Here is a 17210-nt window from a genome sequence, read left to right as displayed (position 1 = left end):
AGTTGAAAAATAAAAGATCATGCATGTGTAGTGGTGTACGTATACATTATAACCTAATTTCCACGTATTATGTGAATTTGTAAATTGCACACCTGGCAAGGAAATCCATAATACATACAAAATATTGTACATGTGTATTTATCTGAATGCACAGGTTTAATGTAGATTCGAAACCAGTGTATATGTAATATTGCACACACACAATCTGTTGTAATTAATTTGATCAGTATGTGAGTATTTAACCCTTAAGTGTCCCAACAATGAGTAGGAATAAAGATTTGTATTAATTAAAGATTATTAACGGATCGTAAAGCTACTTAATCTGATATGAACTGATTAAATGGCCCATTTTCTGATTACACTGTAAAGTAATCCAGCAGCCTCCTCCCCCTCCCGCAGGCCACACCCCTCAGCAGGCTCCCAGGGTCTGAACGCAGCCGCAGACTCTAGCAAAACCCAAACTCGATACAGCGTCAGGTCGTGGTTAAAGATAATGGGACAAGACAGGCTGGTGAGTCAGGAGAGAGTGTCAGACGTGACAGTTATCCCCTCGGTTCCCCGCGTTCACGACTCTTCTCTGCCGCTAGATTACAGACGGGAGTCTGCGTGGACGTCACGGTCTGTGCAGCCGCAGTGTGGACAGCTTTGGTTTTGGAGCTGCAGACTCAGCAGAACAAACATGGAGTCGCTGTTGAGAGAATTCAGTCCTAATCACAGAAGTTAATGCAATCAAAGTTCCCTTCGTGCTCCACCAGCTTAATACTTTACAGTGTAATCAGAAAATGGCCCATTTAATCAGTTCATATCAGATTAAGTAGCTTTACGATCCGTTAATAATCTTTAATTAATAGAAATCTTTATTCCTACTCATTGTTAGGACACATAAATACTCACATACTGAGCAAATTAATTACAATTTTGTTTGTGTGTGTACAATATTATATATACACTGGTTTAGAATCTACATTAAACCTGTGCATTCAGAGAAATACAGATGTACAATATTTTGTATGTATTATTATGGATTTCCTTGGGACTATCTATTTTGTACATTACAATAAACTAGTCTTCAATAGTTTTCTTTGTATTATTGTAATTAATAATCAGTGTGTAATTTATTTGTGTTGGTATGAAGAGTGTAAACCCTCAAATAAACTGCTTAACTATATTTATATGTACAACTTTTAAAGAATAAAAACTGAGGAAAAACACACAATCGTTCCATCAATATTGCAATAATAATATATGTAATACAATATTTACAGTTGAAAAGCTTGTGTTTATTTGTAAACAGTACAGTTATTAACCCGCTGCATATTGTTTGTTAATTAAAACAGTCAAAATTAGATTCTATTACCTGAGTGTAGTCGTTTACATTTGCAACGATGCACTAAGCCCACTCAAGATGGCGGCAGTGCGCGCGCATCCCGCGGACACTCTTCTAGTATTAGTTTCTATGGTTGCGCGCAGAGCGGATTTCCGGCCACCGTCTGTCCCACCAGCGCGAGCGAACATGGCCGTAGCGCGCGTCTGCAGGAGGAGCTGCTCGAGCGCCGCGCGAGCCGCCGGGGGACAGGGGGGACAGGGGGGACAGGGGGGCGGCCGCGTGGGTGAGCCTGTCCGTCCGTCCGTCTGTCCTGTGTCCTCTGTTTGTGTGTGTCTGTTTGTCCTGTGCCCCTGTGTCCTATCTCCCTGTGTGTCCTGTGTCCTGTGTGCCTGTGCTCCGGAGCAGGCTGTGCTTCAGGTCCTCTGTAAAGGTCGGGCATATGTCTGCAGCTTGTGGAGCTGCTGTAGGATCAGCGCTGTCTGTGTAGTGTGTCAGTGTATGCACAGTCAGTCAGTTTGGCATGAGGTCTCTGTCGCTCTGCAGAGGTGTGTCGGTGTCTATTAGGTGTTAAAGTGTGATATTGTGGTATTTGAGCAGCTCCTGTGCAGGACCTGTGCACCCCCCACCCTGTGAGCTACAATAAGAGTCCAGTCACTGCAACACCATGCTTGTGGGTCTGAATGACCGGGCCAGCGATATTCTGTAGAATCGCTGACATGACAGCTCTGGAACACGCATGTGTATGGCAATGACACTGAGCATCAGTAGCCTGTAGAGGTCCGAGCATCATGTTGATCAATTTTACATACAATTAATGAAAATACAAATGGAACAGATTCATTGTAACAGGGAGATTTGAAAACTATAAAGAGAAAGCTTTATCATTAGTTACATTGGCTATAAATAGACAGAACACAGGCAGTAGTGTGAAGTATTTAAGACCCAGGTACCACTGGTACTAAAACCATACGTACTTCTGCTACTAACAACAACAATAACTGCACATGTGAAGTAACTGCTGTCACGTGGGCCTGGAGTTTATTTCCTGATTACTTTAGGTTGTTTAAGAATTTAACAAAAGAGAAATAATGAAACAATGGGGTGGTTTGAGACAGCTCTGGATATCACAGGGCTGCTGTGTGAAAGTATTGCAAGTTGTTGTGTGTTATATATTATATTCAGTGATGAAGTCACTGAATCTGGGGAAATGGTTTGTTTACGAGAGAGAGAGGAAAGTCTGCCACAGCCTGAATGCTTGATGAAGCTTGAAGGCTCAGAATATGTTGCCCCAGGGTGGCCCCAGGGCCCTGTGAATGGCACTCCAGTCTCCACTCTGCCCCCGTTATTATGATTATTATTTATTTCTTTGCAGATGCCCTTATCCAGGGCGACTTACAAAATATAAGCGCAATACAAAGTGCAAAAACACAGTGCAGTTCAAGCCATAAAACATTTGACACATTCCAATTTACACAATATTTGAGGTCTTACATATATTGTCTGTGAGACCCTGCCTGTAGGACGTTTCTGTCTGTTCTAACGCCGCCTCTGTCTCCCACTCAGGCCAGTGGATCCGCGGTCTGCTCAGCGACTACCGTGATGCGTGTCGTGATGTCATCATGGGCACTCGGGAGCGGCCAATCAGAGCGGCTCTGTATGTGTCGCTGCTGGGCGGGGCCTGGGGCTGTTATCGCAGCAACCCCGGACCCGCCTCCCTGCAGGGCCGGCTGCTGGAGGCGTCCAACGCCCTGCTGCTGCTGTCGCCCTGGGTGCGCAGCGGCGCGGCGGACGGGCACGTGCGGGGGCTGCTGCGGCTGCAGGACGAGGGCCGGCTGCGCACCCTGAGCCTGGGCCTGGTCACCGTGGCCTACAGCGCCCCCTTCGACCCCGACAGCTGCCTGTATGAGGCGCGCTGCCCCCCCCTGCGCCCACGCTGGATCGCCCTGCCCGACCGCCTGCTGGACCTGGGCTGCCTGGGCCGCTGGTGGGTCCTGGAGCGGAAGCTGCGCGACTTTGACGTGAACGAGGACGAGTTCCGCCACCTGCCCCCGGCCCTGCGCGCCCTGCCCCCCGCCGCCCTGCACTCAGAGCGCAACGAGCAGCTGCACCGCGAGGCGCGGCACCCCATCGAGCTCGGCCCCGAGGATGTCGCCCGTGCCGAGCGGGAGCAGCAGAGGGAGAGCGGCGGTGCGGCGGCACGACCGCTGCCCTGAGGCCACGCACGGCAGGCAGCCCCCCTCGGACACTGTGCCCCGGGGCGCCCCGCAATAGCAATGCCGCTGGGATGCCACTCCTGACTGACAGCTGCTGAGAGCCTGGAGATGGAGACGTTACTGTCACTCATTACTGGTGACCTGTTGTACAGTTCATGCTATACTTTTCAGATTCATTTCAATAAAATGTTCAGCTGTGTGTGTTGTGTGAGGTGCCTGTGTCCTGTGTGCAGATGGGCAGGGTGGCAGTGGGGTATCAGCCTTCCTTTCACAGTAACAGCACAAGCAGGAAACAGACTGGCAGTGAGGGGGGTTTCGTCCTTAAAATATATAGTGGAGATTTATGTGATTTCATATGGAAAAGGAAAAGTAGAGTCACACCCTAAGGGTTATAAAGTCTTTTAAACCATCTGCGCCAATAACATAAGATCATAAGACAGTGTCCAATCGAGAGGAGCCCATTTGCCCCATCGTGCTCGTTTGGTGTCCATTAATTAAGTGATCCAAGGATCCTATCCAGTCTGTTTTTGAATGTTCCCAAATTGCCAAGTTCCCAAAAATGTCCATTTGTGTCCCCGGATGCGTGTGTCCCTGCTGATCTGGAAAAGCTCCTCTGGTTTGATGTGGTCGATGCCTTTCATGATTTTGAAGACTTGGATCAAGTCCCCACGTAGTCTCCTCTGTTCCAGGGTGAAAAGGTTCAGGTCCTCAGTCTCTCAGTAGGACGTTCCCTTCAGACCTGGAATAAGTCTGGTTGCTCTCCTCTGAACTGCCTCTAGAGCAGCGATATCTTTCTTGAAGTGTGGTGCCCAGAACTGTCCACAGTATCCAGATGAGCTCTAACTAGTGCATTGTACAGTCTGAACATCACTGCCCTTGTTCTCAATTCTACACTTTTGACAATATACCCTAGCATTGTGTTTGCCTTTTTTATTGCTTCCCCACACTGTTTGGATGGAGAAAATGAGGAGTCCACATAGACTCCTAGGTCTTTCTCATGCGTTACTTCATCTAGTTCTATTCCTCCCATAGTGTAGTTATAGTGGACATTTTTGTTACCTGCATGTATTACTTTGCACTTGTCCACATTGAATTTCATCTGCCAGGTGTCACCCACAACTGAATATTATCTAAGTCCCTCTGAATAGCCTGTGCTGCCGAGATTGTATCTGCTGAGCCACCTATTTTAGTTTCATCTGCACATTTGACAAGTTTGCTAACTATCCCTAGTTGGCAGTAGTCAGGTGCGTATGATTGATGCCTAAAAGGTACAGAGATTACAGCAGGGAATTTTTTTTTTTTTTCATCTTTTTAAAAATACGCATGCGCTGCACAGAGATGTAACTGGAAATGGGGATGGGAACAATTGTATCCTACAACGGCTTCATCGTGTAATAAGTTGACGCTCACCTTCGCTAATAAGGTGGCAGCAGTAGTTTTCTTTAAGCTTAACATGGCCCTCATGACCTCTGCATTGTCTCTGTATCCCAGCCACAACTTGCCTCCCACAGCCACATCCCAGTGATGCAGGGGTCTCAAACTCAATTCCTGGAGGGCCGTGTGCAGCTGGTTTTCGTTCCAACCGAGTCCTCAGTTACTTAATTTGTCCAATTAATTGTTCAGGCAATTGTGGCAGGCATTGGGGATCGGCAGGAACACAGCAACACACCAGGACGGGACGCAGCCCATTGCCGGGCAGTTTATCTTTGTCGATCAACCTGGCGGACGGTGAGAAGAAGCGGGAGACCCGGGGAAACCGCGCAGACAGACACCGAGCCGAGACCCGAACCCAGCGCCACCGTGCTGCCCCTAAAATAAAAATACTATCTTATATTTATGTGTTGTTTATTATTGTTTCTTAGTTTTTTGGAGATATTCATATTTGTTAAAGCCGTCTCACTAATTTTGCATTTCCCAAATTAGCTCATGCTCTTGTCTATTAAATCAGTAAACGGCTCCTTCTGATGGAATTGTTAACGGTTGTTTTCTGTTAACGCTTAAGAATAATAATAAAGCAGCTGCTTTATTTTTTCAGCACTTCCAAATCTCACAGCCACTGCAAATCTCGCAGCCCCTGCTTTATTTTTTCAGCAGCTGTTTTATTTTTTCAGCAGTTACTCTTCAGGTCCACCGTATAGAGCTCATCTGGATACTGTGTGCAGTTCTGGGCTCCACACTTCAAGAAGGATATCGCTGCTCTAGAGGCAGTTCAGAGGAGAGCAACCAGACTTATTCCAGGTCTGAAGGGAAAGTCCTACTGAGAGACTGAGGAACTGAACCTTTTCACCCTGGAACAGAGGAGACTACGTGGGGACTCGATCCAAGTCTTCAAAATCATGAAAGGCATCGACCACATCAAACCAGGGGAGCTTTTCCAGATCAGCAGGGACACACGCACCCAGGGACACACATGGAAATTGGGCTTCAAGGCATTCAAGACAGAAAACAGGAGACACTTCTTCACACAGAGAGTAGTCACAATCTGGAACAAACTACCAAGCGATGTGGTAGAAGCTGAAAGTTTCCACTGTTGGAAAGGTCACAGTGAGCTCAGTGTGATGCCTGCTCTGGTGAGCTCACTTCACTGGGCTCTCGGGGTTGTGCATCCCACAAATCTCCATCAACTGCAAGATGCTATCCTATCAATATGGGCCAACATTTCTAAAGAATGCTTTCAGCACCTTGTTGAATTAATGCCACTTAGAATTAAGGCAGTTCTGAAGGCGAAAGGGGGTCAAACACAGTATTAGTATGGTGTTCCTAATAATCCTTTAGGTGAGTGTATTCATGTTTCGACCCCGCCACCCTTCTATTTTTGACTCTTTCAGGGGGGGTCCAAGTCTTAATTAGGGGGGTTCAATCCCGCCAATCCCCCTCGTGCTTGTTCCCCCGTTTCCACTGGCGGACGCGCAGGGGCTGTAACGTCCGTCACGCCCACTAAGGAAATCCTTCTCTTTCAGAAGCGGAGACGTGTGATTGACTTTAGACAGGGAGGAGATCAAATACACTGTGTCGGCAAATATAATCTCAAATGCCGTGTGCGATCACGAAGAAATTAGTTTTATTAGCAGCATGGAGTGAAATTCACGTACAGAAACAATGACTGCTTACAGGCTGTCGTTTAGTGAATGGTGTGCAGTCTGTTGTATAACAGCCCCGCAGAGACAATCAAGGCAAACACGGTTTATTTAACGTGTGCCCATTCACAAATTAAATTAATGAATACATAAATACAGCAGATAGCTTTGATGCAATTGCATAATTAGTGTAATTGGTTGTGCTATTACCCAAATATAAAGGATACTACATTTCATACCACAATATATTGTAGGCTAAATAGTTTAAAATGCAATAATAATAATACAGTATAATGTTAGTAGTAGCCTATATAATAGTGTGTAGTGATTACAGTAATACATCATAAAGTACTGTATAATAATATAATTGTATAGTGTAATCTAATTTCCAATGAAAAGGTACACATTGAGACACAGGAATATTGCTGTTTTAATGTGATGTGGTGGCCCTTAAAACGGCCCTTTTTGTGATTCATCACTGTGCTTGCCATGGCACTGCTCTGTTGAGCCGGACATTATTCTGGAGCCGACCATGCAAACGCAGCTCCGCACAGGGGAAGGCAGTGTGCCCTCTGCGGGCGGGTGTGCGGGATCTGTGGATCCTGACTGCGATTTCTGCAGCAACACAAGTGCCCGTCCATGTGGAATAGGCAACGTGTTTGACAAGATCCCACTATTAACAGACAAACCGTTCCCTCCTACGTGATTATCTTTTGCGGGAATGCACCCCATTTGTGCGTTTAGGTTTGCAGTCATTTCACTGCTGACACAATGAACCGCTGCGCGTCCGGGTTGTCGCCGGCCCAGAGTAGGGAGACGCCCCCAGCGGCAGCGCGCCAGGCCGGGACTGAGCTGGGCTGCAGGCTGGAAAAAGCGAGACATGGAGAGCAACCTGTGTCACGGTGAGTGGGCTGTTTTGTGGTTCAAACTTTAAACGTAACTTTTCTAACGTACAAGTGCGCTGTTTTAATGTGATGTATCTGTGTGGTCTTGTTTTAGCGCGTTTGTTCGGCAGGCTGCATCCCTGAGAGTGCGCTTGCAGCGCGGCCGCTGCTCGGGACGGTTATGATTCGGCTCTAGAAACGCGTTTGCACACCTCGGGTCTGACTGTGCGTGCGGTCGGGCTAAAGACCAGCCGGATGTTCAGACGGATCCATCTCTGTTTTGTTACTCGGAATCCGCCTGTGTGTGTGTATAATGTATATATTCAATTATGATTTCGCCACTGGATACACAACACTGACAAAAACAACGCACTGAGAGTCGGCTCCTGCAGCACATCCACCCCTGTGCTCTCTCGACACGGGTCCTCCGGGCGCAGCAGTGGGGCGGCCGGTGTAGATACAATGGCCGCGTTCACGACACGCATACTTTGCCTAGTCTGCGCAGACTTTTTGCAGACTCTGCGACGAAACTGTCCAAGTCACCCGTCTGCATGAACTCAGCCGGAAAATATGTCACAATGTGACGCATCCACCGGCTGCAAAGTCTGCACAGCCGCGCAGCTGCTTAAGAGGGACTGCGCAGGAGCAGCCGCGGCTTTAAAACAACAAACGAGCGCTGAGTGACAAAGACATGCCAATCACAGAGACACTGCAGCAGCGCCACCTAGTCAGGGGGTGAATCACCTTGAGTCATGGCATGAAGGATCTTATTAGGCTGCGTCCCAAATCGCACACTTTCTCCCTACACCCTTCGACAAGTGTACACTTTGCGTGACGTTGTGCTGACATCACAGTGTGCACTAGGGTGTGGAAGGTGTAGGTGCAGGGTGAAACTAAAAGCGCTCAATGGGACACACTTCAGCGTCAGCATTCAGCGCCTTTGCCTTTGTCTGAAAAAGTACCTACGCAGTCTTTTCTTGTATGTATATTTAATTAAAATAGTAATAATAATAATAATAATAATAATAATAATAATAATAATAATTTTGAAATACACTGTTCGTTAATATCACCTCCTAGTTTTATAGGATACTACTTCAGTAATTAATTAAATGATAGTTTTCAAAACATTTTTTGGTTTAACTTTCTAATTGTATACAAATACTTATTTCCCTCATTAACATGCAAATCAATTTATAACTTTTTTGAAATGCGTTTTTCTGGATTTTGCTGTTGTTATTCTGTCTCTCACTGTTAAAATACACCTAGCATTAAAATTATAGACTAATCATTTCTTTGTCAGTGGGCAAACGTACAAAATCAGCAGGGGATCAAATACTTTTTTCCCTCACTGTATTTAAATCATGATTATATAATCATTTTATTTTATCTATCTATGTATTATTTCCTTGATACATATTTAACAATTTCTACAACTGTCTAGCTAACATTACATTTGAGGTCAATACGCAGTGGCCGCTGGGAAATCAAGTTTGCTGATATGAGTTTTCGTGTTTAAAAATGTGCATGCTCAGCACTGCGTAGAAATCTAAGCGATGGAACCGGAAAGGGGGGTGGGAAGTTTTGTATGGCCGGGAACTATTGTATCCTACACCGGGCTCCCCATCCCTGGTTCACCTTCAACCCCGGAAAGGACAAGAATCCCTTTCATCGCCAGTGTGCGATTACAAAGGTGGGAACTTCTGTATCCTACAGCAGCGCTGCGTCCAAAGGCACGTCCTAAAGAGTATACCAAAACAGCACCATTAGTGGTGCGTCCAGATACATAGAATGAATATAATAGTAAGCGAAAAGTACGCGGATGGACACTACTTACGTTACGAAAATTATTATTATTATTATTATTATTATTATTATTATTATTATTTTTTTTTTATTATTTCTTGGCAGACGCCCTTATCCAGGGCGACTTACAACATAAGTGCAAAACAAAGTGCAAAAATACAGTGAAGTACAAGGCATCAATCATTACAAATTCAATTTTGCTAAAACAGCAATTCAAAATAATACATTTTACAAATTCCAATTTACAATTTACACAAGTACAGTAAGAGACTTCCTACATCCTGGACGGTGAAAGCTAAGTGCTGTCAAGATGTCGGGTTACAGACTAGGGCTACGGGAAAGGGAGCAAGGAGGAAAACAATCAATAATGCAAGAAGCATTATAAGAACTGTGAAGTGCTATCTAATGGGGATAAAAGGACTAATATTACAAGTACTGTCTGAAAAGATGCGTCTTGAGTAAGCGCTGGAATGAGGTCAAGGACTCGCTGTTTTGACTTCAGTGGGCAGGTCGTTCCACCATTTAGGGTTCAGGGATGAGAAGGAGCAGCTCTGGAGGAAGGAGAGTGGAGAGGAGGCAGAGTTAGTCTTCTGGCACTGGAGGAACGCAGTGGTCTGGAGGGGATGTATGGAGAGACGAGTGACTGAAGGTAACTTGGTGCAGTGTGGTCGAGACAGCGGTAGGTGAGGGTCAAAGTCTTGAACTGAATGTGTGCCGGTATCGGGAGCCAGTGGAGGGAGCAGAGCAGTGGGGTAGCGTGTGCGAATCAGAGAGAATACCAGACGAGCCGCAGAGTTCTGGATGAGCTGGAGTGGGCGGGTAGTAGATGCAGGCAGGCCGGCCAGGAGGGAGGTGCAGTAGTCCAGGCAGGAGAGGACCAGTGACTGGACAAGCAGCTGAGTCGAGTAGTTGGTGAGGAAGGGACGGATTCAGCGTATGTTGCTCAGGAAGAACCTACAGGTGCGTGTCAGCGTGGTGATGTGCTGGGTGTAGGAGAGCGCATAATCGAGGGTGACTCCTAGATTTTTAGTGGAAGAAGAAGGAGAGTGTGTTGTGGATTCCAAGGGGATCGAGATGGAGAGATCAGCAGAAGGTGAGGAAGAGTGGGGGAAAAACAGGAGATCCGATTTGGAGAGGTTGAGCTTGAGGTGGTGCGAGTGCATCCAGGTGGAGATAGAAGACAAACGGGAAGAGATGCGAGGGGGGTTGAGAGGGTCAGAAGAGGGAAAAGACAGGAAGATCTGGGCATCATCTGCGTAGAAGTGGTAGGAGAAACCATGGGATATGATGAGGGGGTCCAGGGAGCGAGTGGAGTGAGCTGTGCGGAAGCCGGATTGCAGAGGATCCAAAAGTGAGTGTTGGGACAGAAAATCAGAGAGCTGACGGTGGAACGCCCGCTTGAGAGTCTTTGAGAGGAAGGGGAGTAGGGAGAAGTTCTGAGGAGAGGTGGGGTCAAGGGTTGGTTTCTTGAGGAGTGGGATGACAGCAGCTTGTTTAAATGCAGATTTAAGTCTGTTATTCAGCATAAATCTGTTTAAACCCTAACAGTAAAAACCAGTGACTTCAGCTTTCAAAAACATATTTATTCCACAAAGATTTAAACTAAACTGCACTGCTTGGAACTTTACCCCAGTTCTGACTCCCAAGTAGGGCTGGGCAATAAATCAATATCAATAATTATCGAGGTAATTACTTCCCTCAATAACAATATAAAGACGTTTAGATTAATTTTCAATAATGTTGATAATTCGGTACAGCAGTCCAATTCACCTCTGTGACGCAGCAGGAACATGCAGAGAAGTGACAGTATGCCCGTGGAGAGGTATACACCCACTAAACACACTTGTGCCTTAGCTCCACTGGCAGTGCCGTCAGCGCCCCAGAGCTGTATGTGAAACCCGGCCGTGTTGGAAGTGCATTTGTTGTGGGAGGAGCAGAGTGATTGTGGGTTTGGTTTGTTTCGTTTTAAAAACAAAGACCGAAAACAACACTACGACGTTTGTGTTTATTTTATTCTTTCTGCTTTACATGATTGGAGACCGCTACAGGCCAATTTTAAAATACAAAAAATAAGAATATCTATTGCAATTGTTCAAACCATTAAGAATGTTGTGTACACATAAATTCATATTAACATTTTAAATTAAGTGATTTTAGTGTTTTTTCATCTAAATGAATTGGCCGTGGCCTTAAAAAATGTCATATGGTGCGATTTATCTTAAAATTCATTAATTTTCCTTAACATGCTTAACATTTTTAACAAGTTCTCAGTAATATAAAGTGTTTAGTAACAAAGTATTTGTATTTGTGTGAGTTTTTATAAATAATAATCTCATATTTTTGTTCTACAATGTCACAGTCAAAAGTACCATTCACTTAAGCATACTGTATCAGTTATTAATATTTCAGCCACAGAAATTTGATATTTTGAATTTAATACAGTTATTGCTATTATTGGTCGCACCACATGATTAGTGGTCACTCCAAATGACATGAAGACCTCATATAGTTACAAATCTATTTGAAGACATGAATTAATGATAAATTCCAAACAAAAAATTAATCTTGGCTGCTCAACTTAGAGTAGCGTGAGGTTGCTGGCTCAGGTTCTGAGATGACAACATGAACATCTTTCTTACAATAGAAAATGACATCTGGAGTTTGTGGCCACATGAATAAGTTCTTTTCACCTGACTGCCGCATGGAGCTAACCTGGACTTCCTCTCGCACAACCTCAAGGACCTGGCCTACATATGGAAGCTCGTCATAGGTTACAATAACAAACTTGCCACTCTAGTCTGGAAGACTAGCTTGTTCCCTTGGTGGCTCAGGAGTGCTTGAGGGATCCTCAGTGTGGCACATGGTGTCCCTCAGGTCTACTTTCACTGGCTGGTAACATATGCATGTCTTCATTTCTGCATGCTTGCAGAAGCATGACATCTCCCTATGACTAATTTGTGCAGCTTGTGAAGACAAAACCTGGTGTATTTTTAAGGTGCCCCTCACAGCCGTCAATTTGCCTAGAATTAGCTAATCATACTTCTGAATGCTCTCTTTGCTTACCCAATGGTGAGTAATAGTTGACCCTGATTTTTTGGCTAGCATTTCATACAAGTCCAGTGGAGTCTGCAGCTCGCCTTCTCGTTGAATGTAGAGATCTGCATCCCTCTTTATGGCACCACCAATGCCATCTGGGGCACACTTTCCATGGGACTTTTCTGAATCGTTCCATGTAACGTGCTTGAACCCAGAAAGGAAAGGCACAGTACTAAGGAGGTAGAAGTTTGCTTTGTTCTTGTACTGTGTAACGGGTCCATCACTGATTATATGTAGAACTGTAATCTGTGGGCAGGTTGCTCGAAGCTCTTTCAGTATGGGCTCCAGGTGTGCCCACACTGCCCGCTCATCATAGCGCAGGCTGTCTGAGAGTGTGGCATACGATTTGGTGCCATGGACTGTATAGAGGACAGAAGTGTGTATTGTGGCCTGCTTTCAGCTGCCTCCTAAATGATAAGCTTGTATTTTTGTACTCATCTTGCAGGGATAGTTTTCAGAAAAATCAATGTGAAGAACAGCTTCAGAAAATGCAGTTGGACAGAAAATGTAGGCGTCACGTCATTGACCCAAATACACTTTTCTTAGGAAGAGATTTTAGAAAGAGCTAAACGTGTATAGACAACATTATATTCAGACATGCATTATGTTACTTTAAGAACAAGAACAATAAAATATTTGCTATTTATTATTATTTTTATTATTGTAAACATCATCAAGATATGTGCTAGTACATATGTATTTTAACTTATTACTCTTACTACAGATTTTTTACTGCAAACAACACTTTTATTATTTTTAATTTACTTACTTAATTTTACTTAATTATACTCATGCATATTTTTATGTTGAAAAAATATTTTATTATAATTGTTTTTAATGTTTTACCTCAGATTTGTGAAATGATCCACTGTTTGGCAAGTGTTTGTCATGTTCTGACCATAAAGAATAGTTTAAAACCACGGAGCAAGGAGCAAGCCTTTAAGAACTGGAAAATCCTTGATCTGGGGGAGCTCAGAATCCCATGATGGGATCTCACCTCCGGGGAGGGATACTCCCCCTACTCCCCCTGCTCCCCCTCCCGAGTCCAAGTGATTTTATTTGAGTTTTAACCTTTTACACAAATATAGATTTTATTTATTTTAAAATATTTATGGTTTTAAATTTAGGGTTATAAAATGCACTTTATTTGTGGAATTGATTATTGGTGGTTTTATTTGTTTATCTAATGCATTGACCGTTCTATTTTCTTTAAATGCATCAGATGGTTTTGCATTTTTCGTTAATTGTCATTGCATTAGATGCTTTTGTTAAATTGTTGTTGGTTTGGAAGTTTGCCATTGCTTTAATGCACCTGTCCACTTTGAGTTCATTTTGCATTTTGGTTTTGAATCACTTATGATTTTAATGTTAGAGATGATTTTAGAACTGGATTTTAATTTTTTTAATCATAAGTATTAAAGTTTGAATGTTTTTGTAATGTAAAATACTTAAATAAAATAGTATTTCCATATACGAGCTCCAGGCTGTGCTCTCACTGTCTGACTTCATACATGCTCCCAGTTTAAATGCTGATTGGACACTTTATTAGCACTTCTGAATGATGTTCTGATATAATGACTTGTGTAGGAATTGCATGAACTGTGTGAGTTTTCAGAGCTGCTGTTCTCAGTATTGCTCTCCTGTGTCGTCTCTCCCCCAGGAGCTGTAGAGGCCAGCGCTCTCCCTGACTCTGGGGAAAGGGCTCCCATTGAGCAGCAGCACTGGGAGCAGGAGGGGGGCTCCAGTCTGAGTCAGGACACAGAGCCCACAGCTACTGAAGGCACCCAGGGGCTGAGTGAGCAGCCCAGGAGCAGACAGAGTGAGGAGGAACTCAGGGGACAGGAGTCTGGCCACATGGCAGAGCCACACACTGAGGGGTTGACACAGGGACTCAGGGCGCTGGCATCTGACACCGCAGGGTCAATGATCATAAAAAGTGACCCTAAGCAGGACTGCACCCACACTGTGGATCTCTGCAGGACCCAGTCTCTGGGATCTGAGTGTGGACCCAGTGCAGCTGGTGCTGAGCCGGGCTCTACCAGAACACAGTGTGGACCCAGTCTGCTATATGTTCACATCAAAACGGAGGACGATACACTGGAGTCTGTTTACACATTGGAGACAAGCACACAGACTCCCTTCAGAGACGCACTCGGTAATCTCAAATTTGACAAGATTATAGACCGTGCCTGTGACCCGGGACCTGAGGTCCCTGTAGCTGGACAGTGTCACCCAGAGTCTGCTGCCTTGAGGTCCGGGCTCAGTGGGGGGAGTGACAGTGCAGTGAGTGGGGAGAGCCCATCATCACAGCGCAGACAGCTGCGTCCCAGACCCCCTAGACCACCTCGCTCCTCCCCCTCCTTACCATTGCAGCATGAACAACAGCGTCCCCATCGCCAGCCCCAGAGTAGGAAGAGCCTCACGGGGGCATCAGATATTATTAAGCAGCACCGCACCCTCAGAGAGAAGACGTTCCACTGTGTACAGTGTGGGAAGAGCTTCTCTCAGGCAGTACACCTCCGTGCACACCAGCGTGTTCACACAGGAGAGAGACCATTCGGCTGTGCCCAGTGTGGGAAGAGCTTCTCTAATTCCTCTAATCTCAAGAAGCATGAGCGCATTCACACAGGAGAGAGGCCATACAGCTGTGACAAGTGTGGGAAGGGCTTCTCTCAGGCAGTACACCTCGACATACACCAACGCGTCCATACAAGAGAGAAACCGTACCACTGTGGCCAGTGTGGGAAGCGCTTTGTGTACGCATCTAGCCTCAACACACACCAGCGCCTTCATACCGGAGAGAGACCATTCTGCTGTGCGCAGTGTGGGAAAAGCTTTGTTCAGTTAGCTTCCGTCCACAAACACCAGCGCATTCACACAGGAGTGCGGCCGTACAGCTGTGCCCAGTGTGGAAAGAGCTTCTCTGGTTCCTCTTATCTCAAAACACACCATCGCATTCACACAGGAGAGAGGCCGTACAGCTGTGACAAGTGTGGGAAGGGCTTCTATGATTCCTCTCATCTCAAAAAACACCAGCGCATTCACACAGGAGAGCGACCCTACAGCTGTGACGAGTGTGGGAAGAGTTTCTCTGATGCATCTAGTTTCAGGAGACACCAGCGCACTCACACAGGAAAGAGACCATAACACCAGTGTGGGAAGATGTTCTTGGGTGGGCGTTATTGTTATTGTTATCGTTATTAAAGTTTTTAACCATCATCCAAGATTTCTTGCATGGTTTGTCAATCTCTAACTGGTATTGTCTTCTAGAGATGCACTGTATAACACGCGTGACATGACAACGAAAACTGGTGGGCCCTTACTTCGTGCACTTACACTTTCTTGCCCAATTATGAATCATTTTTATGGCATGAAAGCACTTTGATAGTTCCAAAATACTCAATATGTTTTAAAAATACAGAACGCTCTGGAGATGTGAAATGCATGAAGTGGGCGTGACATCACAAGTGGAACACAATAACACGACATCTACTTGCAAAAGTGACTGTTCGGTTGTTTCCGATGCAAGCAATATTCTAAACTACTGCAAATGATTATCTACACAGTACTCGCAAAGAATAATACACTAAACTTGTATGGGAACGTGCAAAACAATTGTTTTGGCCATTTTGTTTAATTTAATCTCGTAAGTTAAATATTAAAGTATGTTTGGTTTTTGTGGGTCTCCAAAGTATAAGAATCAACATTTTCATACTGTACGGTAATGCCATGTACGTTTGTGTATCAAGTAAAGAAACGGCATATCGGCATATCGGATTACTGTGATGGACATAGTCCTCTTCTAATGATGTCTTGTCTGTTTTGGAGTTGGGACAGGACTGGGGAGGCGGGTGAAGAAAGGAGTTGTTCCTTTGCCAAGTTTGTCAAGGCTGTCAATGTCAGCTAAAACTATAAATTGAGAATTTTAGATTGAAAACTATTGGTATGTATTATTATTACATGGTATCCAAGGTGATGCACAGAATTAATAATTTAAACTGTGTTATCCCACAATTTAGTTAATACCAACTGTCATTAAAAAAAGAAATTTAGGGGTATCCAGATGAACTGCTTTGCTTGTACACAGCTTCTTCTCAGTAGCTGGTGGTAAGGACGGCAATGAGCACAGCAGCACACAATCCCAAGAGCCTGTCTGTCTGTTACTCTTCTCCAGGCTTTTCAGTTGTTAGATTGTTCTGTTAATTCTGTAGTGGCTATACAGACTGAGTTTTTAATCTGTGCTTCTTATTATTACTTGATTAGCAGACACCCTTAGCCAAGATATCATAAGAAAGTTTGCAATCAAGGAGAGGTGTCCATTAATAACTGAGGGATCCTATCCAGTTCATCTTTAATCACTGGGGAGTTTGTGACACCTCTCTGTGTGTGAAGAAGTGTCTCCTGTTTTCTATTATCACATTTATACAGCTGGGTATTTACTGGATCAATCAAGGTAAAGGACCTTGCTGAAGGGTACAACAGCAGTATACCCACCTGGGATTGAACCCACAACCCTGTGCTCCAGAGCCCAGAGCCCAGAGCCCAGATCCCAGATCCCAGAGCCCTAACCATTACTCCACTTCTTAGGCATTTGAAAAGTTGTGGTGATCCCCACGAATTACAGAATGTGTAGAATGGAGAAAATCCTTTCTTTTAGTTTCTACACATTTTAACCTTAATAAGTCACCTTATTATGGAATTTTTGGGGAAATTGAAAGTTCATGAGACACCGTTTAACCATATATTATGGATCTAAAAGCCAAATTGTATTTTCTTAATCAATTTTAGGAAAGATGGAGCAACACAG

General features: G+C 44.7%; 2 protein-coding genes across 2 annotated transcripts; both read left to right on the top strand.

Annotated features, from left to right (window-relative positions):
• The first annotated feature begins 1498 nt into the window (after nucleotides 1-1498).
• timm29 (translocase of inner mitochondrial membrane 29) lies at nucleotides 1499-3739 on the top strand. The gene is made up of 2 exons (XM_066707699.1): nucleotides 1499-1610; nucleotides 2891-3739. The coding sequence occupies exons 1-2, from the start codon at nucleotides 1514-1516 to the stop codon at nucleotides 3538-3540; spliced, it is 747 nt and encodes a 248-aa protein (XP_066563796.1). The 5' UTR covers nucleotides 1499-1513; the 3' UTR covers nucleotides 3541-3739.
• Nucleotides 3740-7163: 3424 nt separating this feature from the next.
• On the top strand, nucleotides 7164-15622 carry LOC136752396 (zinc finger protein 391-like). Its single transcript, XM_066707697.1, has 2 exons — nucleotides 7164-7519; nucleotides 14064-15622. The coding sequence occupies exons 1-2, from the start codon at nucleotides 7498-7500 to the stop codon at nucleotides 15548-15550; spliced, it is 1509 nt and encodes a 502-aa protein (XP_066563794.1). The 5' UTR covers nucleotides 7164-7497; the 3' UTR covers nucleotides 15551-15622.
• Nucleotides 15623-17210: the final 1588 nt, after the last annotated feature.

This window comes from Amia ocellicauda, chromosome 7, assembly GCF_036373705.1.
Source record: "Amia ocellicauda isolate fAmiCal2 chromosome 7, fAmiCal2.hap1, whole genome shotgun sequence".
Taxonomy (NCBI): Eukaryota; Metazoa; Chordata; class Actinopteri; order Amiiformes; family Amiidae; genus Amia; species Amia ocellicauda.
This window is presented reverse-complemented; position numbering and strand designations above follow the sequence as displayed.

Excerpts from the sequence above, each read along its gene's own strand:
- timm29 (XM_066707699.1), top strand. The coding sequence starts at position 1,514 with ATGGCCGTAGCGCGCGTCTGCAGGAGGAGCTGCTCGAGCGCCGCGCGA. Across the intron at positions 1,611-2,890 it reads ACAGGGGGGCGGCCGCGTGG|GCCAGTGGATCCGCGGTCTG; the intron begins GTGAGCCTGTCC and ends TCTCCCACTCAG.
- LOC136752396 (XM_066707697.1), top strand. The coding sequence starts at position 7,498 with ATGGAGAGCAACCTGTGTCACG. Across the intron at positions 7,520-14,063 it reads GGAGAGCAACCTGTGTCACG|GAGCTGTAGAGGCCAGCGCT; the intron begins GTGAGTGGGCTG and ends TCTCTCCCCCAG.